The 25,316-nt window shown below is 40.9% G+C and overlaps 1 protein-coding gene across 2 annotated transcripts in view; it reads left to right on the top strand.

The window, feature by feature from the left end:
• Positions 1 to 25,316, top strand: part of SAMD12 (sterile alpha motif domain containing 12) — a 378,717-nt gene that overhangs the window by 197,885 nt on the left and 155,516 nt on the right. The window contains exon 4 of one of the 2 annotated variants that reach the window (XM_042973076.1): positions 21,239 to 21,379. In XM_042973076.1, the coding sequence (XP_042829010.1) occupies positions 21,239 to 21,379 (141 nt within the window). Of the gene's footprint in view, positions 1 to 21,238; positions 21,864 to 25,316 lie in introns of those variants that run through there. The other variant, XM_015534604.2, reaches the window with a different exon arrangement.

Genomic DNA, 25,316 nt, shown 5'->3' with positions numbered 1-25,316 from the left:
AGTAAAGGATTTGTTACACTGATATTTCTGTAAATATAAGACCAAGATCACCTTTCTTAGCCTCCTTCAAGGTGTTTGGTGAGTATACATACTCCTGGCCTCACCCCCAGTCCACTGAGTCAGAATTCCTGTCCCTGAATTCTGCGTGTGTACCAAATCCCTTGTTAACTGTTACAGACCTTAAGGTTTGTATGTACAACACTACATACATACTTAAATGACGGAAACCTCAAATGGCAACTGAGAAACACTGAGTTAAATCTATGTTAACTGTTCTAGAGGCTAACAATTGAGGTTATCTCAAATCAGGACAGCCTCAGAAAATTTCAGCCACTCTTGGTATCAGGTGTCTAACATACGAGTAGTTAGAATTCCAGAAGGAAAAGAGGGAATGAAGCCAAGGGAATTTTTAAATTTTTTTCAGGAGGCCGAGAATTGTCTAAAATTAGCACAGGCACCAAACCACATATCCCAGAAGGTCCTAGAACACCAAGTAGAATAAATACCAAAAATCAACAAAACGTATCACGCTGAGACCTATCCTGTTGCTAAAGACCAAATGCAATATACTGTCTGTATTCCAAAGACATGGAAGCATTTTTGTCATTGATCACCCATGGCCTTCTGAATTCCGGTTATAGGTTCTTCTAGTAGGAGGGATAGGTTCTTCTCTTGTTCTTCCACCTCATCAGAACTTTCTCCCATTTGTTTCTCATTGTGCACTTGACTGTATTAGTTCATGATAGGCCTGTCAAATGCCAGTCTTTAAAGTTGACCCCTTAAGGTCATTTTCTCCAAATATTCACAACTTATTTTTAGAAACTGTTTTTTGTTGTTTTTAATTTAATAATGGCATCTCTTACTAGGTCCTTACTGTGGGTCATGTACTAGCTGTATATGTATATCATCTCTTTAATCTGCATTCTCATGGCAACCTTATTAAAGAAATACTATTTTTTTTAATACATGTAGAAACTGATGATAAAAGAACTTCAAATATTGTTCAAATTTCCCAAGCAAACAAGTAAAACAGCCAGTATTGAAACCCAGGCAATTGGACTTCAAAACTGCTACTTTTTTTCCTATCTTTATTGAGCTATAATCAGCAAATAAAAATTGTACATATTTAAGATACATAACATGATATTTTGATATATGTATGTGAGGGAAGAAAAACTACTCTTAATCATCTCAATTTTTTTAAAAAATGCCACCACCAGAGAGATTGTGTATGTGATACTTCTGAAATTATACCAGACCCTAGTCTCCATTTCCACTGAGAATTATATCCCAATTTGCTCAACAGGTTAGGGCACAATTTACCTCTTTACCTTTGTTTTCATTAGCCCAGTTGCGCAGCGACCTGGTTGAAATGAACAAACTCTTGAATTCTGAGCATTGCCTTAAAGGAAAGGGCAGGCTGGAGTGTGGGTGCAGTGCGCCCACACAGGCAGATGCTAGCCTCAGTGTTTGTGTGGAGAAACACGATACCTCAGGAGAGAAGCTTTGTACCCACTCCCCAGTGCAGGGTGTGTGGGTGGACTCTTGATTCGGATTCTGATCAACTTCAGAGGTTGCTCACCAGCAAGTTTTACTATGTTTTCTGGCATGCTTCTCCTTTTAAGTGGCTTACAGCAACTAGTTAGTACCGTACTTTTTTTTAATGATGAAAAGACAATAAAAGATCAACAAGACCATGCCTTACAAAAGATTTATATTGTTAAAGGTCACACGGTGAGATCTGAAGAAGCTTACGATTTGGGGGTGATTCTAATGTGATTATCTTGGTAAATGCCAGCATCCGCCCTGTTGTGCTTTATCAGCCTGAGCCCAGGCTCCTGTATCTTCTCCCTCCCCAGCACACTCAGAAGAATGTGTACTACTGACCTTTGCTCTTTGCTAGAAGAGAAAGCAGATTTCTAAGGGTTAAGTTACATTCCTTAGATGAAAGGTTGGCGTTTTGCACACAATAATATCCTTTAGCCTTTGACCCCTCTGGCTTTTCTGGCTGTAAGTTCCCTATAAACCCCAATCCCTGGACACTTTGTCCTTGTGGAAATCCCAGGCCTTGCCTCTCAAAGTTTTATCTCCTTGATGTTTCGGTGTTACGTTGTTTGCCTCTCCTCTGCATCTTACATATTTCTCTCTGATATTTTGATCCGTGAGGACTTGCCTTTGATTAAGGGCCCTGATCCTTAAATGTTCTGTTTTACTTTCTCCACTTTTTCAGAAGATTGGAGGCACCTTGGGTGACCAGACATCTCTGGCATATTGAATCTGGGTGTCGAATGCATATACTTTCTTTGATAGATGACCTAATAAGCCTTTTCCATCTCTAATTTCAGTGATTTTGTAATACTGAATTATTTCTTTTTGTGAGCATACAATTTTCTTCCCCTCTAACTTTCCTGTGTTGTATAGGTTTTCATAATTACATGCAGAGGGTTGTTTAGAATCTAATCTCGGAAACATGTGCCTTTTTTCTTATGGCAAGACAAGGAAATGGAGCTTCATAAATCAGAATAGTGAGCTTAAAATATAATTTATAAGGAACAAATAAAGGAAATGTAAATCATGCTCAAGAAAGGCTCACTTTCATCTTAAAAGTTGGAATGAAAAATCATGTGGCTACATTTGTAAGTGATGAAAAGACATGCTGAAAATAAAATCTCAAGGTTAAATGAAGAAAGCACATTTAGTGTGTATCTGAACAATCCTGATATCTTTAAAACTTTTGTTTCTGCGTGCATGTGTGTGTGCGTGCATGCATGCGTGTGATCCCAGCAATGGACCTCCTGACTTAGCTCATTTAAAAGGTGAATTCTTATGGGTTCTGACTTCTGCGTCTTCACAAGCTTTTAATATTTTAAATAAAGCCTAGAGCTGTAATCAATCCAAAAAAATATGGCACCTTGGGCAAAAAGGAACCTGGGAGACTGTTGCTTTACTATGAAAGAAAGTCTGGAAGAAATGTTAATAAATTCAAAGTTTCAGATGTGTCCAGTTTGCACACCCCTCTGATTAAGGGAGAACTCTAGGAACATTCAAAAAGCACATATGTTCTTTTTGTTAGAAGCAAGATACAAATATGATCCAGGTGGCTTGGGTTAGGATGGTGTGCCGAAAAATACAACCCAAACCAAGAGAAACTTGATGTTCGAACACAGATTTAGGATTTGAGACCCAACAACTCCGTAAAGTCGTTTCTAAGGATGGTATCCTCTAATTAATTCTTCAGTTTAGGCACATTTTGGAGCTATTCTTCACCATAATAGTGAAGTTGTAACATTTGACATCTTTATGTAGAAGACTTAATTTAACCGATACAGTTTTCATTGAATTCAAGCTGTTGATGTTATGATAGCAGTACATTTATCAGTTAGAAGATGGTTTTTCTATCTCACTTGTTTTTAGTGGCTGTTCAGTATTCATTGGAATCAGCCCTTCCTTCTGACAGAGGCTGTCTCCTGGCTTGTGAGGGCGTATGTTCTCACAGACACAACATGGTGGAGTGTGTGTTGATTTACAGATTTTTGTAGCTGAAGGCATGTATTCTGCTATGCTCCATTACTCTGCATGCAGAGGAAAACATTTTGATTGTAAAAGCAAGCTTACTTCAGTTGTTGAGAAGATGGACCTTTTGCATGGGCAAAAGGACAATGCTGCATTTCCCTGTAGCTTTGCTATTTCTGATGGACCTAATTTGTTTTTCTAGGTGTCTCCCGATTTAAAGAAACCCATCATACCAAACCCAAATTTACACAATGAGGAATCAGTGAGTCTCACTGATTGTTTTTGTTATTCTTTTACCAAATCCACATTTTTATAAGAAATTTGCTCAAATTAATGTTCAAATTAATGTGTGGCATAGTGATGAAAAGTCCAGGGTTTGAAAACTCCAGTGGTCCCAGGAGTGACTCAAGGTATCAGCTCTAACAGCTGGGAAGACTTTGTCAGGATTCTTCATCTCTCTGGGCTTTAGTTTTCTCCTCTGAAAAATGAGAGAAATCGTGCCTGCCTGTGAAAATACAATGAGGAAGTTCATGTCCAACACTCTTCATGGTGGTCGGCATATAGCAAGCCTTCAGTAAGATGGATCTTACATAGGTTTCCATGTATGCAAGAAAGTATGCGTATGTGTGTGTGTTTATACCTATGTATTTTATGTTCAGATACATAACGTGCTATGATTATTTAGTGTTACCAGTGTTTTATGGAAAACGAGGCACACTTAGAAAATCAATAGATGGTGTGCATGTGGAATTTTTAGCAGATTTATCTTGCTAATTATCTATTGTAGAGGCCACTCTTAAAATTCATTTTCATTCCCTGCACACACACCTGCTAACAATGGAGGTAGATGACCTAGAAGTGTGCTGGCCGGTACAGCGAAGCCACCAGGGCTGTTTTAAAGTCACCACAGACAACATGTGATGTTTATTTCAGAGAATTGATCAGGTACCCTTTGCCCGGTGAAACCCTGTGAGAGTTTCATGTCCCCAGAAAGCAGGCTCAGAGGAGAAGATCTGCATGTTGGAAGTGTCTTGGGTGCTATCCTTTTGTTCAGCATCTATGAAGGAAGTGAAAGAAGCGGGTTGGGCAGAGGGAGAAGTCAGGTTGTGATTCAGTCACAATAAGACCACGGTCAGTCCCAGCTCTGGGGTTGTTCCAAGCTGGGGGTGGGTTACCTTGGGAGCCTGGGTCTTTATACCTTCTTCCCCAACTGTCCACCAGGCATTGGATGCAGGCTGCTCTCAGGAAGAGGGGCATGACCTTGGGCTAAGTGGCTCTTCTCAGCTCAGGTTTAAAGAAAGGTTGACACCAGGCAACACTCCCTTGTAGGGAGTTTCCTCTTTTAAGTTTATATGCAGAGAAAGGCCAGGCTACAGAATGGGAGGAAGAGATGAGTTTTGGAATTGAAAAATAATAATTGAAAATTCTATCCCTTGCTACCCATGTGATTGTAGTTATTCAAATTGTCAAACCCCATTTTCGTCCTTTTAAAAATGGGGATAATAATTGAACCTGTCCAGAGGGCTGTCCCAAAGAATAAATTGAAGAATGAGAAATTGTTCATTTATACCTAGCTCCTCATAATGGTCCAATAAATAAAGATGTTTTTATTATTGATAATGATCATGTTAACGGTTTGTGGCTCCATCTCCGTGCAACTCTGTACCTTTGTCTGTTGGGCCAAACAAAAGCTATCTAGCCTAGGAGGAGAGTTCAGTGATTGAGTGGCCTGAAGTATTATCCCTTCCCTCTTCTTCACATAGTTGTACGCCTAGGGTTCCTTCCTATACATCAAGGACCTTCCATTTCAGTAAGTCACATGTTCCAGTGACCACACTTAGACTTCTCAGCATTCGGCACCAATGGCCCCTTCTCTTTCTTGAACCACACTCTTCCTCATTCTCCCACCTTTCTTTCCAAGTCTCCAGCCACTCCTTAGAGGTGTCCCTGTTGGCTCATCTCACTGGTCTACCCACTTAATGCTAGAGTTCCTCAAAGACTCAGTCTTAGGGCCACTACCCTGTTCATGCTTCGTTTCTCTTCGACTGTGGGTTTGCATGTCAACTCTATGATGGGGGCTCCACGCTAAACCCCAGACCTGACCTTTGTTTAGAGCATGTACACCTACATGCCAACTTTACATTTTTGTTGAATATCTCAGAGTTCAGATTTATTGCCTATCTTCACCAGAATTATTGATCTTTTCCCTTGAATTTGCTCACTCAATATTCCCCACACCACCAACTGCACTTTGTTCTATCGTTCAAACCAGAAATACTGGGATCATCCTTAACAGTCCCTTCTCTTCTGCCTCAAATACCTAATCTACCACCAAATCCTTTTGATTTTACATGCAACATGCACATCTTCCCATCAGCACCTCTCTAGAAAAAGCAACCACCATCTATGGGCTCAACAAAAGCTCCAGTCTCCTGACCAGTTTCTCTACTTCCAGATGTCACACCCTCAACTGAGACTATTTTGATAGCCAGAGAGAGCTTTAAAATATAAATTGTATCATGTCACTTCCCTGCTTGAAGCTCTACACGGACTCCTCTTGCACTTGCAGCAAATAATGAGATCCTTGATTTACTCCAAGACCATGAATGATCCTGCCCTTGGCTGCCCCTCTGTCTTCCTCTTGAGCTCCTGGCCTCTGCCCTTCCCACAAACCCACCTCATTGGCTTTCTTGCCTTCTCTGAAAGCAATACTCCACAGAATATTGTGCATTTTTTCCTTTGCCACATTTTTTCCTTTCACTCTTTTACTCTTGGCTTTTTCATCCTTCATCTCTTAGCCTTGAGGTCCCGTCACATTTGCTTTCACCCTACCTCAGTCTCACTTGGGTTTCTGCTGTTTCTCTCATGAAGAGCATTTTGGTTTCCTTTATTGAAAGTATTTATTTGGATGTCACTAAACAACTCTGTGAGCACAGAGACCACATAGACTGGATTCACCACGGCTTATACCCAGCATCTAGTCGAATGGGTGATGTTAGAAGATCATTAATTATTTATTAAATGAACACTGGACTTCGATTTTTTATACATTAAAAAAATTGTTTTTAACATTTATTTATTTTTGAGAGACACAGAGCATGAGCAGGGAAGGCCAGAGAGAGAGGAAGACACAGAATCTAAAGCAGGTTCCAGGCTCTGAGCTTTCAGCACTGAGCCTGACACAGGGCTCAAACCCACAAACTGTGAGATCATGACCTGAGCGGAAGTCAGACACAACCTACTGAGCACCCAGCTGCCCCAACACTGGGCTTTTCTAAATAGAGTTATCATGAATTTGAATCAAGCATCCTGGTTCGAGTTTTTGCCCTGCCAATTACTAGCCATATGACTTTGAGCAAGTCACATCACTTTTCTGAACCTGTTTTCTTTTAAATGGGGATGATGCCATTTCTTCTCCCTTTCTCACAGGAGAAACTTATTCATTCATTTAGCAGCACTTTAATAAACTTCTACCAACTGCTGAGTGCTGGAGTTGCTCAGTTAAATGAAGCCCACATTCTCTTCATTAAAGAGCCCAGAGTTTAGAAGGGAAGACAGGCATTTGAACAAATTCATGATTATAATATAGTAAGTGTGAAGGTAGAAACCTATTTGAGGCACATCTTTAATCTGTATGTTTAATTTGAAAGAAATGTGCTGAGCCAGATACTGTACTAGGCATTTTCAAATGTATTACCTGTTTAACTTGCACACGGAAAACTCCAAGTGACCAAAATCATTATTCCCATTTTACAGATGAGGAAACTGTGACTCAGTGGCATTAAGCAAGCTGTCCAGGTTCATAGCACCCATGTATGGAGGCACCAGGCTTCAAATCCAAACATTGTACTACAAGTTCAGGTCCCTACCCCCTCCCCAGAAATTAACATGATTAGAGTATAAGTTATTAATTACATTATTGCTAAAAGAATGAACTAATATTGAACTAAAAATTTTATAACCAAATCTAAGTCAGAAGGAAAAAAATCATACCAAAGAATCTCACTTTTTCCTTCAACTTCCTCTGTTTTTCCAACTTATTTGGGGTCTATTTTGATTATCATTTGTAACTGATTATAAAGAGTTCAGTATCGATTATAGCATGCCTTTATTCGTACCCACAGTGAACAAAGTGTTACTTACAACAAAAATTTGAAATTTGAAACCTTTCAAGGTTGGAGAACCCTCGTACATGGCCGTCCCAGAACACTGGCTCTAGTGTGCTTGTTGGAGAAAACCCAAGTTGACCTTGTTTTGTTTCTTTCCAAGTAATTCTTGAAATGTCTCATTGCAACTTAGAGCTCTTTAGGAAAAAATATCAATTTGAGATTACTTTAAATATCTTATAAAGTGGAATTATAAAAAGGGAAATTAAGGGGAAAAAAGGGAAATTGAGGGCAGCGAAGTAATTTGAGTCCTCAGGCAGAGGTTGAGTAACAATGAGCAAAGGTATGTGCTACTTAAGTGTTGGCATTTGTAGTTAGCATGGAGATGCCATACATTTCACCTGTGAGAACAGAGGAGCCACACTGCTGATCATAGGCTCACCTGTGACTAGTCCTCAGTCTTAGGACTGATCATCATCTTCCATTGCTAACCTCTATTGAAAGCTTACATGTGTCAGGCACGGTGCTAAGTGCTTTCGTGTATCATCTCATTTATTCTTTATAAATATTTCCATGATAGAGGTACCCTTATCATACCACTGATAGGATGGAAAAATGAACTTGCCTAAATCAGCTTAAGTAACTTGCTTAAAGTAGTGTGTCATGTAAGCAGTAGAGACATGATTTGTACTCAAGCATCTGACTCTATGGGTTATGCCCTTAATCATTGTAAAGCCATTTGTCCATGCTGTGACAGCCATCCAGTGCCCCTTCCCCGGTGCTGCCACTCTTCAGGAGTGATCAAACTCATCACAGCATGAGCCCTTCTCTCATTCTGTTCTTCCCACCTTTCTCTCGCTCTAGCATTATAATCTCTGAGCTGAAAGAAAGAATAAGAGAAGAAAGCTGTTATCCATTCTTGTTTCCAGCCCCACAATCATTAGCACCATCAGCAGCCTGGACTATTGGATGGCTGTTGCAAGCCTACAGGTCTTTTTGCAAAGTCAAGGTATTGGCATTGCAGACATAGGAAAAGCTAGTCAATTCAAATGTCCGTGACAATGCAACATGGGACTGCTTTCCTTAGGGTCTGCCACATTCTCTAACTTCAGTTTCCTTTGACAGAGTTCATTGTCATACTGTCCAAATATTATTTCACTAGTTTATCAAATAGTTTCCTGGATGTTGATAGTATATAAATGAAAAGATATACCTTTGCTTTAAGGACATTTAAGTCAGGAAATAGAAATCCTTACTGTAGCACTTACCAGCTATATTTTACCTTCCAAAGGTGAGGTTGCAAAGGGAGTCAGGGGGTACTTTCTGAGAAAGACGGGCCTGAGGCAGCCCTTTAAGCCGATCAGATAAGAAAAGAGGGAAGTCATTAGAAGGGGAAATTTATGGAGACGGAGACATAGATAAACGAGACTGAGAATCTGTTCACATTGCTTATCTTAATGTAACTTTTAGTGATAATAACCTATTGACATCAAATTTTGGGCTTCAAGCTTGATGAACTTATTTTTACTCCCTTTGGGAGGACAAAAGAACATTATGTTGATGTTCATTTTCATTATTTCTTCAGCAACGAAGCAGTGTCAGCCAGTGTTAGTCAATGTTTATGGTCTTGGTTCCCTCAAATTTTAGTCACTTATCAGATAAGGAAACTTCAGTCAACTTTTTTTTTTTTTTTTTTTACTCCACTAGGCCCCTTAAGTTAAATGTCATTTGAAGTGCTATGGTTATGGGCTCAAGACATTTCAACATCAAATACATGGAACTTTTTACTTGTAGAACTGGGTTGGGATCCCCATTCTGCTATGTGGTTGCTTTGCTGCTTTATCACTATGAACTTCCGTTTCCTCATTTTTAAAATGGAGTTAAGAGTACTTTCCAGGGTGCTTTGTGGATTAAATGGGACAATGAATGGAAAAAGGTTTGACACATAGTAGGTGCTTTTCCCAAAAGTAAGTTTTGTGTTGGTTTGCCTTCTCACCCACCAGAGTCCCATGAACCTTCCATGCTGAGGATTAGTCTGTCTCTTGGAGATGAGCATTTTAAGAATCGGTTGCAAGCAAACCTCCGGATAAATGGTTCTTAAGCTGGGGATTTTGCCCTCCAGCAGACATTTGGCAAGACTCTAGAGACTATTTTGACTGGCCCAACTGGGAGCAGGTGCTATGGGTGTCTAGAAGCCAGAGACTCTGCAAAACAGCCTGTTACACACAGGACACCTACCACCCCACAACAAAGAATCTAGCCTCAAATGTCAACAGTGCCAAAATTGACCAAGTTAAGCAGATAAGTTCCACTCTACTTGCATACCTTATTGATAGCTTTTGAAATTTGGCATGCAATAAATAGAATTTAATTTTCCTTGTTACCCTTCACTCCTGGTAAAGGATTTTAGCTGCCACCACGAGGTTCCATTTCCATCCTTTCAAGTAACCCCATCTGTTTTGGAGTGACCTACACCATGCCCCAGAGGATCTTGGGTGGGCTCCCTACCTTTCTTTCTTTCTTAAAGTGGCAACATTATTTCCTACTTGCTTACTTTCTTGGCTATTTAATCAGGACAACATGAGAAGAGAGGGTCTCATAGCATACCCAGAAACTGAAGCCTAACAAGGTATATCTTCACAGGGAAACAACCAGGCAGCTAATAACTGTTTAATCCAGTCCTGACTTTCAACTCCAAACTCAAGACCCCTTTCTTTCTACCAGAGCTTTCCTAATAGATCTTATGGTCCTCGTGGTCATTGCTATGGTTTTATCACATAATTGCTTTATAGCTGTTTAATGCTTGCTGATCTTACATCACAGGTAATTTTTCATCTCCTCAAAGGCAGGAGTACTGTTTCCATGTCTTTTGCTGAATGTATCTGGAGCTGGGACGATACTCGTTGCTTTTTCTACTAAAAAAATCCCTGATACTAATAAAGTTAAACATTTAAAAGTTTAAGGTAAAACAAATCCCTACATATCAAAAAGAGAAAGTCAAATAGCTTTAAAATTTTTTTTAACATTACTTTGGCTGTGAGTCACTAGTTAAAATTAATCTACATGGAGACGCCAGTATGCCCCGTGCCCGTCTTCGGCATATGAACACTATACGTGTTTGGCTATTGTGGCCGTGAGCAGATTATCACAGGCTGGGAGGACACTTGTCAATAGAAATCTCAGGTGCTTCTTGGCAATTAATTTTAAAAGATGTCTAATGCAGAGTGGGTTGCTCACCTAGTGCACTCAATTAACAGAGAATCCCAAAACAATTCATACAAATGCTAATAAATAAAAGCAAGCATACCAAGAGGTTGGGTCTACCTATCAAAACCAGAAAAGACCTTGAAGGTTGTTTACGACATCATAAATCTTCAGCTATAGTCTCCGTTATGTTGGTACTAGATTTCTTTGCTTCAAAAATCTGCTCTGAGGTACAAGGGAAGTAATTACTGAGTCTTCCCAGGGACTGAAACAGAATCCCCAAACAAAATGTTTTAGAGTTTTCTTAAATTAATTTTTGAAGGGGATTTGGTAACTCTTCGTACTACCAACAACATAAAAGGATTTAACCTTTAATTTACTGTTTGGAAGATGTGCATTCCTCCAAAAAAAAAGTGCAAGGCCACATTTTCAATCTGAAAAGCACTGTAATATAATTTCTTTCTGAGTTTATATTTCAGATGGGAAACAACATTATCCCAGTTTCTTCCCATTAGCATCATAAGTACGTGAATATATTCAACCAAAAAACTAGTTTGTCTAAAACAGTCTGTTTATCCCAGACTGGTTTAAAAAACAAAACAAAAAAATGTACAGTTCCCATCAGTATGGTAAATTACTTACAGTACTACAATGGAAATAAATGTCCATCAATCCTTCTCTTAAGCACAGAGAAGAGGCCTTCAATTAATGGTTAATCATTCTTAATGTAACGAAGTGAGTGACCAGGCTTGGCAGTGGGCTGTGCTCTCAGGTAGAAGTGAGAAGAGATTTATTGGTCTTGGAAGGTTTTGCACACGTTCTTGCCAGCAAATGAGGCAATAGTTTGGCTGACCTCAGAGTCCTTGTTAGCTCTGGTATTGGTGATTCGCAGCCACCTTTAGGAAATCAAGCACTGGGGTGGGGGCTACTTAAGAAGATGGATTTGCAAGGCACATCCAGGTTATAAAAACTGGAGGGGCCAGTTCAGACTAGTCTTCAACTACCTTTGGACTCAGTAGCTGTTAAATTAGAATAGGCTGTAGAGAATGGAATCTCAAAACTTGGAGTCTGTTCCTAAAGTCTGATGAAACTCTGAAGGTGAGGTTGCCTGAATTACTTTCCATTGCGAGTGGGAGGGATGTGGGGGAGGGAAGGTTAAAAGTCAGATGTTGCAAGTGGCAACTTGTGAGCTGAATACGACCCATGTACATGAATTGTTTGGCTCTCATAGTATGGGAAAATAATGGGCAAATATTAAATTGGGAGGATTCATAAAACTTCCAGATTTTCAGTTGTTGTCAATTTAAAAATAGTAGAAGAAGCAACACTGAGCCTGTATTCTAGCAGAGCAAAAATGGGTTGGAATTGCTCATTTTAGAAAATTAAAAAACCGGTGTCCAATAGACTATGGTCCACCTAATCCCTGTTGTCCCTTAGAGTCGTTCTCTTCACACATCTGACAACATTTGAGTTTGTGACCTCTGGTCACAAATTGGATAAGGAGTTTGCTGGTGCATCAAATAGAAGTATGCAGTCAGATTTAAGGTGCATTCCAAACAATTTGTGAGGAATAAAGATATCAGAATTTGCCAGTGATTAACTTTTGAAAGCCAATTATTGTAGAATAAGTTCAAATCATCCCTACTGGCCTACACCATCATGGGCTTTCTTGAAATGGAAATAAGAGGGACCGAGTAGGGACTCAACCATGCATTACACATGAGCTTTTATCTGTAAGTCAAGATTCCTTTGGGTGCAAATGGTATAAATGAGCTCAACTTGCTAACCTCTCCCACCCCAATATTGACTTACATATATGAGAAACCCAGGGGTATCTGACTTCAGGCAAGGCTGTATTCAGGAAATCTCATTGTTATCTTCCTTTCTCATTCTTTTTTTGTTTTTCTCTCAGCTCTGCTCCCTCCATTGGCTTAATTCTCTAGCAATTTCTCTCTGTATGTTGGCAAAGGTAGCCACCAACAGCAAATCTAGGCTTATGTTGTCCCTTGGGACATGATCTAAGAAAGAAAGAGACTTCTCTCTTAGAAACCATGGCAATTCTAGTGAATTTTAGCAATTCTGATGAATTCTAGTGCACATTACTAGAACCAGTATTACTTTCACCAATATTTATTTAGTGCCGACTTTGAGTTTGGCTCTAGCGAGGTGCTTGGAGACATCCATGAAGCCCTGATCTTCTGGATCTTACATTATGGGAGGAGGTGGAAGGGAATCAGAAAATGAAAAATAAACAGAATAAGCAGGAACATTATATAGTACTGTAGATGTGGAAAGTACTACTGGGATTTTTTTTTTTTTTTTAATTATTTAAAGGCCCGTGGGGTGAGAAGGACCAGTTCCCAAAAGTCAAAAGAGATTCTTTTACCAGAAATTGGCAGGGGTACAATGTAGGCAAAAATGAGGTATTTATATTAGTCCTATAAATGGGAATGTTTTACAACTATGAACATCATCCCTTAAGTGCTGCTTTGGGGTGGACAGAGAAAGAAAAAGCCTGACTCATCTATAGGGTAGACATCATGAAATGGCATATAAGACCCCTCATGATGTGTTTCTTGCCTCAAGCTTCACATGCAACAATATCAAGTTTCTTGGAGTTCCCTAAATGCACCTTTTGGTTCTCAGATCCCTGTCTTAGTCTATGCTGTTCCCTGTGTCTTGAATGCCCTTCTCCCTCCTACTCATCCCCTTGGCTTTTGTGGGGGTTTTGGTTGTTGTTCAAGGACCCCAGCTAAGTTAGGCGCCCGTCCAGTAGGTTCTTAAAGAGCTTGTGTTTGTCCCTCCATGGGGAAATCATCGTCTTTTCCTCAGCCTACCTCCTAGTGACATAATATGTTCAGTTCTTGGTACAGACTATGGTACAGACTATGTAGATAGTCTGTATGGTGGAGAGGATGAATCTGTTTAAAGGCTACTCTCAAAGACCACTCAGCCCCCTGTGATACTCCACCAAGTGAAGGCCATCACAGCCTTGAGTATCATGAAGTTATACCAGTGTTTGCACTCTCTGGCTTTAAGGCATCAGAGATGATGACCTTTTTCTGCTCCGTAGTCTCTTGCCTGCCCTACTGGTGCTCTCTACACAAGAACTGGCAGAAATGGGTTTGGGGGACACATAAGGTCTGTTTGAAGAATTCTTGGGTGGCAGGTTAGAGGGTGGTTAAGAGCATGGCCATTATGTATATTAGTATCTCACATCTGCAGCTTAGTAGGTATGTGACCTCCAGCTGGGTATAGTTGCTCTTAATCAGGTCTAGACAATAGTAGTATCTTCAGAGAACTGTTGAAAGTGAGGTAATCCATGTAAAACTCCCAGGACAGTGTTTAAAACTCCTAACAACTGTTCAGTAAATGTTTACTCTCATGATCATTGCTATGAAGAGGAGGAAGCATTCTCAGCCAGCCAAAGAATTATAGGACCCTTATTGCATGAGCTTAGTGTTCATGTTTGCAAAGGACATGTATATGTCATTTGATGCTCAGACACTATGAAATAGTGTCACTTTCATCCCCATTACAGACATGAGAAAACTAAGACCCAAATAATGCTTGCTTAGGCATTTATACCTTTTAGCTCCCAGTTCCATGCTGTTGCCATTATAGCTCTCTCCGTCTTTCTTTGTTCCAGATATCCCAACTTTGTAATGATGGTGAGATGGAGATTCAAGGATCCAGGCTGTGGGATGCTGGCTCTGTGTCCAGCAACCATCACTGGTTGCTCTTGACCAGCCAGGAGTGGGGTAGGGCTAGGGACATCTACCTGATGCTTGATAGGGGACTTTACCTGAGAGCAAGTTTGGAGCTAACGCAGGGCACAAATGACCCTTTCTCTGGGGAGCTGTAAGTGACCTCTATTTCTAGCAGAAAGGAGGCCCTGTAGGACAGCCTCTTCTCTGGGAAAATGGGCAGTCCCCACCCACTTACAGTGGCACTGAGACTTCCCAGTAGGGTAGGGCCTGAAGCCACATCCTTTGTGCTCCTGGCAGCTTACCCAGAAATTTCCACTTGTGCCCTCTGGCATATAATCGTCCATCTTGAATAGGTGTGACAGGGCTTCTGTTACAGTTCTCTGAGCAGAAGGTAGGAGACACCTGAACTAGGGACCAAAGACCAGATTGGGCCTAAAGGTCAGAGACACGTATCCAGACCTGCCTTCCCCCCTTTTCCTGTGTGGCTTTCGTCAGTTCCCCCTCTGAGCCTCAATTTTCTATGTGGAACACGATAAATTTCGTGCCATCTTCCAAAGTCTCAAATATTCCTTCCTGCTTATGGTAGAGTGAATGATGGCCACCCAGAGGTAGGAAGTCCTGATCCCTGGAACTGGTAAATGCTTACCTTATAAAGAAATAGTCCCCAAACATGTGGTCTTCACATGAAGAGATTATCCAGGATTATTTTAGTGGACCCTAAATCAAATCACAAGCATGCTTACTAGAGAGAAGCAGAGTGAAAGGACACACACGGAGAAGAACGTAATGTGAAGATACAGACAGATTAGAGTGACATGGCCACCAGCAAAGGGATGCTGGAAGCCAGCAAAAGCTAGAAGTTTCAAGAACCAATTGTCCCTTTCAGCTTCCAAGGGGAGTGTAACCCTGCTGACACTTTGATTTCAGCCCAGGGAAATGGATGCTGGACTTCTGGCTTCCAGAGCTACGTGGAAATACATTTCTGCTGTGTTAAATTCCCCCGTTTGCAGCCTGTTACAGCGACTATAGGAAACGAGTACACTGCTCTCTGTGTCCATGACCTGTCATCCATTCTTGCTGCCTATCTGCCCATCGAGGCTTACAGTCCCACTTGGTGCCTGTTGAAAAGAAGCACAAGACACTTGTCTTTTCTTTAAACCCGCAGGAAAGCAAAGTACTCATTTAGCGTCAAGTTCCCTATTCCTTTTTACTTGGCATCTGCGGTCACCACCAACACAATACAGCCTCCACCCTCTGCTATTTTCAGTTTCACATCGTCCTGGGAGTCAGTTTCCAGCCAAGTCTCTTCATCAGAAAAGATAGTAATTTAATGACCTTGAGATCATCAGTATGTGAGTAAAGAAGAGAACATTCATTTAGTAGAACTAAATGTATTCATTCAATAAATATTTCTTGAGCATTGCATGTAGCCATAGGGAGTAAGTGACAGTAGGGAAGCTGACGGCAAAGATACTGACTCTTATGGAGCTGGCATTGTGGTGGGCCACGCTTGATAAAGCTTTCACGTATATGCTAAAGCTTACATTGCAGCAAAGTACTAATTTTCCGGGCCCGTTAGCAGGGCATCAGATCCACGTTTCTGCTGGGTGAACTTTCTCATTGAATATTCCCTGGCTTGAGCTTCTGCAGAGGGTCCTAGGTAACATTTTTAGCACTGAAACCATTGTTGGGGGTCAAGCAGTACAGAACTTGGGTCATAATGGGTTTCTCGTGTTTCTCTAAATTCCACTGGGATGTGCTCATGCGCACCTTGCCCCAGTCAGCTCAGAGATTTGGGATCGGAGAAGAATGTTGAAGGATTGAAAGCACTACAGGGAAGAAGGAAGAGTATTCTAATCATCCTCCTTTGTTTCATTCTGTTCTTTTCATCACTTCTCTATATCCCAGATGACTTCAAGAGAAGAAAATAGCACTGACACTACCATGATTTCCTTTGCCTCTAACACACCTCTCTCCAAGTAGTGACTCGACTTCCTGTGCTGAAATGGTGCCCCCCTCCCATCTCACACTGAAAACCTGCATCATCTTTGAGGTCTGCCTTTTGCTCACACCCCGCTTCTAGGTGTCACAGTTCAGAATTCTACTACTTATGACTTCTTCCCCTCCACCCTCGTCCAAGGCACCAGCACCTCATGGTTTGACTACCATGGCAGTGTGCTCACTCTTCCCACTGTTCCTTACCTCCCCCCCCCACACCCCCAGTCCGTTCTCCACATCGTGACCAGAGGAATTCAGTACATGAGATCCCACCCACGTCATCCCTTGCTCAAAATTTCCCATATTCAGAATAAAATCCAAAGTCCTCACCAAGGCCTAGGAGACCCTGTGTGATCTGACACCTGCCTTCTTTCAGGCCTCATTTCTTATTTTTCTCTCATCTACTCTGCCCTAGTGACGCTAGCCTTCCTGCCATTCCTCTGATTGCTTTGACACTTCTGGATGCTCCAGTGTCACCTCTTGAGGGAGGTCTTGCCTCTCCACCCAAACTACGAAGTGCCATCCTTCCAGTAGGGGTCCCTGCATGTCAGTTCATTTGTAAATTGTCTGCCTCTCACACTAAATGGTAAGCTCCATGAAGACAGAAGATACTGCTCCTCTCCACAGCCTCAGTACCCAGAATAATGTCAGGCATACAGTGGTGCTCAATAAATGCTTAATAAAGGAAAGAAGTAAAAGGTCAGCATATGATCAGTGTGAAGGGCTTTAAGTCTTTTCCAACTCTAAGAACCTAGCAGCCTGCATTAATGAAATACCATTTATAACCGGTTTGGAGTATCAGGACATTTAGTTGGTGTTCCTCTTTTGATACTGAATTGATTTTTCTCGATTCCTCTCCCGTCTAGACAACTGACTGCAGAGCAAGGTGCCCAACACACTCTCGGGAGAAAAGGCGGGGAATGTAAAAGCCATAACAGCACGCCTCTGTCTGCACGTTCTCTGTCTGAAATAGTGGTATCCCTTTTCATCCCTAGGGTTGCTGGACTTCTTAAAAAATCTTTGCTTTATCCAATGGTCTTGGTCTGACTAACGCTTACTCACTCCCAAAGTCCTAGGTTAAATATTCTTTACTCAAAGACCGCTTCCTGGACCAAGTTAGGTCACCCAGTTCTGTGATCTCCTATTTGTTCTTTCTTAGGACTTCTCACATACGTGTAAACATTTATCATTTACTGCCTGCCTTGCTATTCTGAAGGCACCAAGATTGACCCTGTCTGTCCTGTTCATTATACTCAAAGTGAATAACAAAGTGACAGGGACATAGTGGGTGCTCAGTAAGTGTTGAATTAACAATTGGATATTAATGCTAAGCAACAAAAAGTGACGATATACGTTGCAGAAATAAAATGTGGTTGTTGATTGACAACTTAACACTTTCCTGACACCAGCATCAGAAGCAGATCCACTTTTATTTGGATACTATTTTGTGGTCACTATTTTGTAGTCAACAGTAGGTGGTGGGACAGGCAGTTAATGGGACTTTTCCTGCTGAAAATGATCTAATTATTGGTCAGATTTTTCAGAACCGTGGACCTTCCATCCAAGAAAGACAGTGAGTCAGATTTTGTTCATAACATCCTCAGCATGCAGATCATGATCTGTTTTAGAAGTTGTTTTATCAGGAAATTCTTCTATACAATTTCCCCATAATCTCCCTTCTTGTGATCTAAGCCTTTTGGTTTCCTCCCAAAGAAGAGAAAGCACAACCGAAGGTATAGTAGGAGGAATTCGGAAAAGCTCTTGTGTTTTTTTTTTTTTTTTCAACTTCTCAATTTTCCTTCCTACAAGATGGAAATAATAACATCTATTTCCTCAGGATTTGGATAAAACCGTTTGAACAGCTGAGTATTTAACATGTGACGTGTTGATAGGCACTATTGTTTGTACCACAAAGTCTTCAATGCACAGATTTTTATAGCTATTGGAATTTTGTAACTTGCGTTTTCAGAGCTGAGGCTGTAAACCCACCTGAGTAGGAGATAACATTCTGATAAGGCTTTTAGCTACACTTTGACCAGTCAGGTACATTACTGGAAAGGCTGAGGCTACAGGTCCTCAGGGGGCCACCAAAGAGAGAAGCTGAGCCATGCACACTGGAACAAAATCCTCACTCTGACTTACTGCACTGTGCTCTAGTGACAGACCAGCCGACTTACCGTGACCGAACCCCCGTGTGTGTTACCATTGCCTCAGCGGAGCTGGCTCCTGAATGTCACAGCTTGTGAAGCCACAGCTCAGTTAATTGCTGAAAGGAACAGAAATAAGGATGGGTGATCTACGTGAGATGTTGAGAAGGATTTAGATCATCTGAACTTCAGAGAATTTTTTTTTCCTATACAGTATTTGTAAGTTGAGAACATGTATAGAGAGTTGGAGGTCTTATTTGGAAGCGGGTTATCCACATAAAGGCTGCCAAATCCCATTCTGTAGTTTTCTAATGGAACTTCAGGACCAAGGTCTGACAGTGAGGAGAGCATTTGATGGCAGGGCTGTCCTGGAAGCCTGGGACTTGGGCTTACCACCCCCTTAGTTCTCTACCTTTTAGTATGTCACTGCCCAGAAATTAGGAAAGGGAATCTGAATCCATTGGTTGATTTCTTAAAAATATGTTAAATTTCAGTCAAAAGACCAGTTGTTGCTCTAACAAATGACCACGAACTTCATGGTATAAAGCCACACAAGTTTACTGTGTTCCAGTTTTAGAGCTCAGAAGTCCAAAATGAGTCTTACGGAAAAATCACAATTTTGGTAGAGATGCTTCCTCATGGTGAATATGAGAGAGAATCCATGTCCTTGTCTTTTACAGCTTCTAGAAGCATGAATTCCTTGACTTGCGGCTACCTCACTCTGACTTCTGCTTTCATTGTCACAACTCTGTCTATGATGCTCCTGTCTCTTTCACTTATAAATACCTGTGTCATTAGATAGGACTCACCTACTAATGCCAGATAATCTCCCGTCTTGAGACCCTTACCACAATCACACCTACAAAGTCCCTTTTGTCACATAAGGTAACAAATTCACGGGTCCCAGAGGTGAAGACATGGACATCTTGGGAGGGGAGGGTGTTATTCTATCACAGGAGACTACCAGAACTACTTGAGTCTGTGTATGCTCTTCGTTTCCTTTCTCATGGCCACCACGAGCTGCCTGGTGTTACCAAGCCTCAGTGTGGCTACCTCGGATTCCTTTCCCCTTGCCTCTCCTTCCTCTTCCACACGTCGATTTTACTGAAGCTTCAGAACACCACAGCTCACTGCACTCACTTTCTTGCCAGGCACTGGTCCAAAGCCACGTCTGTCTTGGTGTAGTTCTTATCAGTGCCGCTCATCAAATATTTCTCTCCATTTCCTGGCACATGCCAGAAGCTATGTGTGAACCTGTGTGGGTGGGAAAGTTCATGGGATTAGTTCCAGCCTATGATTTGTAAATGACCTCTAGGCTGAGCCTTTTGTTGATGCTATGAGACCTTTTAATATCTTCTCTTTTCCCTTTGCTACAATAATCAACGTTCAAGGTGGACGGACTTGCATTTGATGTGCACACTAAACAGGAAGTAAACCGTATTGCAGCCACTGATATTTGGGGATCATTTGTTACTGTAACATGTTACCTAACATCCCACCTGATGCATTTAGCAAGGGCTAAAGGGAGGTAAAAAGAGCAAACGAAATAGATTGTTCCTACCTGGTTCTTTCCATTTGCCTGTCTCTCTTGTCCCAGGCCACATACACTTCCCTATTTCTCTGATGAAAATGTCCGTGAACCCCACCTTGTGGCTGTGGGGTTTCTACTCTGAGGAGGTAGAGAACTTATTTTCTGAAGTGCATATGATAATACACCCAAAGATAGACCATTGATCGCAAGTAGTTGACTCTCCCTCAGTTGAAATGAGAAAGGTGTGCAGGTACGACGAGGGAGTGCTTGGGAAGCGGAAGACCAGGCAGACCTCCTGGGGAAAGAGGGGTTGGAAGGAAACCAGGCCAGGCTGCCCAGGACCCCGGGTGTCTGCACACTGCAGGCTCTTCCACCCGGGGGCTCCTGGTTTTGCAATCTTTAGATGCCCTCACTCACCCTGCTTCCCTCACCCATCAGCTGCTGCAGCCCTTGCCTTGGGCCAGAGATTGGGATTAAGCTTTAGCTCCCACCAGCTGGAGATGGATCTCTAGCCCAGCACGAGGGCTGCAATGCCTGCAGGTGACTGCCTGCAGATTAAAACTGGAACTTTAAATGCATGTTTCACAGAAACATTATTGTAACCCGGGTGAAACATTGGTGGAGTTTCTCTATAACCACACATACAGCATCCAGGTCTTCCGCTGGGCTCCTGTGGGCCAGCCTCAGGCAGGACCCATCACCCGACGAAGTGCGTTGTTTCTATGGAAACCTGCAATCTGTGTCCAAAATACCCAGGTTAAAATTTTGCGATTTTATTTAACTCAGTGTGTTTTCAGTTCAGGATTGCCAAAATTAGATGAAAATTGGGGTTCTTTTTTTTAAATTTGTGTGTTTTCTTTATCTGGATTATCAATTCTTCTTGTCAGTAAGAATAATCGAGGACCCTCTCTTCTAAATTATCTGTTTGGAAGGAAACTACTATTATGGCAGGGTTAGCCAAAACGAAGATGGAAATCCTTTCCAGCCATTGTTCATTTGCTTTTTCTTTTATTTCTTGAAACCCTGCAGGGCGAGCCCTGCTGAGACTCACTGACAAAAAGCTTGAGCGAATGGGGATTGCCCAGGAAAACCTCCGGCAGCACATCTTACAACAGGTGCTCCAGCTGAAGGTGCGAGAAGAAGTCAGAAACCTACAGTTACTCACACAAGGTACCCCGCTGCTGCCTCGTGGGTGGATATAAGGGGAAGATGGGAAGAAAGAAACCATTCCCATCATGACAAAGGGGAGCCAGAGAGAAACTATTGTTTTTTTGCAGAATTGCTTTTATTTAAAAAAAAAAAAAAAAAAAAGGATATAGATGTAAAGGCCACTTCCCTCCTTTTCATAGGGAAACTTCTCTTTTTCATAGGTCACTGGGGGAAGGATGCACAAACAAATAATGAGCAAATGGAAATATCTCGTGACCTAGTTTCAAGGACATCACATATAGCTGTATGGGATGTGCCCTGCACAACCTAGAGATACAGATACAGTTGCACCCCCTAGAGTTGTACAGTGCAGCCCAAGCTCTCTTAGTCTGACTACCAGTTCTGAGGGGGCCTTGGAATTTGCGTGATTCCATAGTTCATACGATCATGATACAAGTAGGATTTTTGTTATGTTTCATGTTACTTTGCTTTTCACTAACTAATGGGAGGAAAACATTTTAAAGGTATGTGTCTGTGTATATATACACGTATGAACACATACACTCTTTAGAGATTTTTGAGAATGCTATTTGGCATCCTGAAAATAGAATCACTTAAAAAATTTTTAATGTTTATTTATTTTTGAGAGACAGAGAGAGAGAGACAGAGCATGAGCAGGGGAGGGGCAGAGAGAGAGGGAGACACAGAATCCAAAGCAAGCTCCAGGCTCTAAGCTGTCAGCCCGGAGCCCAACGTGGGGCTCGAACTCACGAACTATAAGATCACGACGTGAGCCGAAGTCAGACACTTAACTGACTAAGCCACCCAGGCGCCCCGGTAGAATCACTTTTTAAAAATAGACTGTAGAGAATTTAAGCCTGGGATATTATGACCATGTAATTCTAAATAAGGATCATTAATAAATTCAATATATTGGGAACACTGGAGAGGACTCAAGTGACAAAATAAAGCTAGAATTTGAAGAAAAGTTTTAAGTTAATGCTGTATGTAATTTGCGTGTCTACATAAGATTTGGTTGCTATCAACGTCCACTGGCTATAACCCTTTATTTATTTTAATGTCCATTATACATCGTTGTGAAAGGATGATAGAATATGTGTTTTTGAGAGCCTGGGGTATTTTTCAATCTGTAGAATATTGTAATTGCATGCATACTGATATTGGAGAAATCTGGGTCAGCCAACTTTCGTGTTATTGCATTTAGATTATAACCCAGTAATAGACCATTTGCCTAGAGAAAGCGATGTACTGCCTGAAGATGACCGCTCCTCAAGGATGAATACAGACTTTGAGTGATACGAAAACAGTGTGTTTATTTGATACGCATTATTCGCATTTGTCTCCAGAGGTATCCAGTGGTAAATTTATAGGTACAAGTACACTGAGTGATTTAAATCTGAATCTGACATCCTGATATACTTTTTGGTTTCTTTGAAGAAGTAAATAGAGATTCAAAGATTTATTACAAGAAAGTCCATCCCCAGTGCTATTTATAAAACTGAAAAATTATGAACAGCCTAGAGCTTCAGCAATATGGAAAGAAACAAGTAAGTCTGCTGAAACTCATGAGATAAAATACAATGCAGTCATTAGAATGAAATCTTCACAAAATATTTGACAACATGGGGAAGTGCTCAAGAAGTAGTAGGAAGTGGCGGGGGGGGAAGACCATGTAAAAATTTCGTATTTACAATATGAACCAAATTTCTTAGAAAGAACATATTTTTATTGTACACAGAAAAAGGGATGCCAGTGAATGTGCCAATATTTTGATAATGGTTCTCTGTAGGTGGTGGGATCGTGGGTGATTTTGTTTATTTTTTTTAATATATTTTCCAAGTTTTCTAGTTTGAATCTGTATTATGGTTATAATCAGAAAACACATGCACATTTTTAAACTTCAATCACGTGTATCGTTCTGCCAGGTTCTGTTCAGCGTCAGGCTTCCTCTTCTCTTTTGTTTTCCTCCTGTGATGATATGTAGAAAATGAGACCTAAACTCCTCTCATGTGCCTTGGACTCTTTTTTTTTTCCCTCTGCTACTGTCAGCCTGCAGTGTGTTTGCTTTGCAAAATCATTTTCTACAGCTTTCATTGCCCTAGATGCATAATATATAAGATTTTTCCTGAGATACTACTCAAGTCTATTAAGCTAAATATATGTTTGTGTTCTGGGAAGGTAATGCTAAGTTCAGCCTTTTCAATTCAGTTCTTGTCACTTTCTTTAGCTTTGAAAAGCTGTGCCTTTTGCATTCTCTCATTCCACTCCTTTTAGGAGAGATCACGTTCTCCAGCTCTTCGATATTTTGTCTGCACTCATATTACCTTTTTTATTGCTTGTCCTTTACATGTTAATGTTCAGACTCATTTCATGCCAGGCAGACTTTAGAAAATCTATAGCCTTAGTGAAATGATGGTTTCTTTTTGAAAAACACAAAACAAAAAAAATTGACAAGTTGTTTTTAATCACTGATAATAGAAGTTCTAAAGACAGCTGGGGTAGGCTTAAAATATTTGGGGTCTATGTTGGCTATAATAAAAATTGGAACACTATTCCACCCAAGTTATCTGACTGGCATAACATATATATTGTATGGAAATTCACCATAAGAATGATACGTGGTTCAGTATTGAATATTTGATTCTTTATCTCTGCAAATATTAATCAGTAAGAAATAATATGCTGGATAAGTACAAACAAAGATTATAGAATGCTACATAACTTTTAGAAATCCCTGAACATGTTTCTAAAGGAAACAGTGGATAATTAAGCCTACTTTTCCAACTTTTTGATGGCTGTTTTAAAACTGGCTTAAGCTATTGATTCTATACACACAGTTGGTCAGGAGCCATGTAACCGTTTTAGGACTAAGACGGTCTCAAAAGGACTATGAGGGCTCTAGCTGGTTACTGTGGGTCATCTGAACACAGGGAATATGAAGTTTCTACCCTCCTTCTTTCTTACTCTCCTCCTTCTGGATGCTGACCCAAAGACAAATACAAACAAACTCTAAGGTATTTTTTAAACGTGTGTGGGATTCATAGTAAATATATCAGTTAATAGACACCATCATTGAATCGTGACAAAAATTTTTAAAACCGCTTATCACCTAAAGCCAGAACTGTTCTTCAGCTGAAATACTGGCCTCTGATTTTCCTTCTTTTATCCACAGTGGCCCTATAACTACCTGACATTTGCAAGAAACATAATCAATGTTTGGCCCTGCTTTAAATGTTGTTCCCTTGGGTCCCATTTAGGCGGTTTCTTCCTCCATACAGCCTTTTAGTCTTCTGTGTCCTGTCCATGGAGTGGCCAGGATGTCAGTCTGGTGGGCTTATGACTTTGTTCATTCCTGCAGAAAACTCACTCATGTCAGGGCACCTCCAGTTATCTCTTGGGAAATGCAGTACTGGGCTGGAAACATCATTATTCTCTTCTTGATTCATGAGAGACAGGAGAAACGTTCCTTATGTAATAGCAACAGTTCATGGTATCAAATTAATTCATAACCAAGCATATGAGGGGCGTCCTTAGCTTTTTAATAATGGACAGTGTTTGTAGGAAGAAAAACACCCCAGGGATACTGAAAGCTGACTTTCTCATATGGCTAATGAGTTTCAAATTTTACTGTATACAAATCACTGCGCTAATTGTCACGTCAACTCCTGACAGTACTGTTGTTAGCCCCGACTTACATATGGGAAAATGGAGGATGAAGAATTTACATGACAGACAAAGTCAGACAGCTAGTAAAAAAGCACTATACAGGTCTATCTGAGTCAACAGCAAACTTTTATGCATTACATTTCAGTACCTCTCATCTGTCAAATGGCGATAAGAACTCCTATTTCATGGTGGTGCTATGATGAGTCCTGAAATTTTATGTGGAAACCATATAGCGTAGTTCATGACATATTCTATGAAAATGGGTTGGCAG

The sequence above is a fragment of the Panthera tigris genome, chromosome F2 (genome assembly GCF_018350195.1).
Source record: "Panthera tigris isolate Pti1 chromosome F2, P.tigris_Pti1_mat1.1, whole genome shotgun sequence".
In the NCBI taxonomy this organism is placed as follows: Eukaryota; Metazoa; Chordata; class Mammalia; order Carnivora; family Felidae; genus Panthera; species Panthera tigris.
The sequence above is the reverse complement of the archived record's forward strand: the minus strand, read 5'-3'. Positions and strand labels throughout refer to the sequence as shown.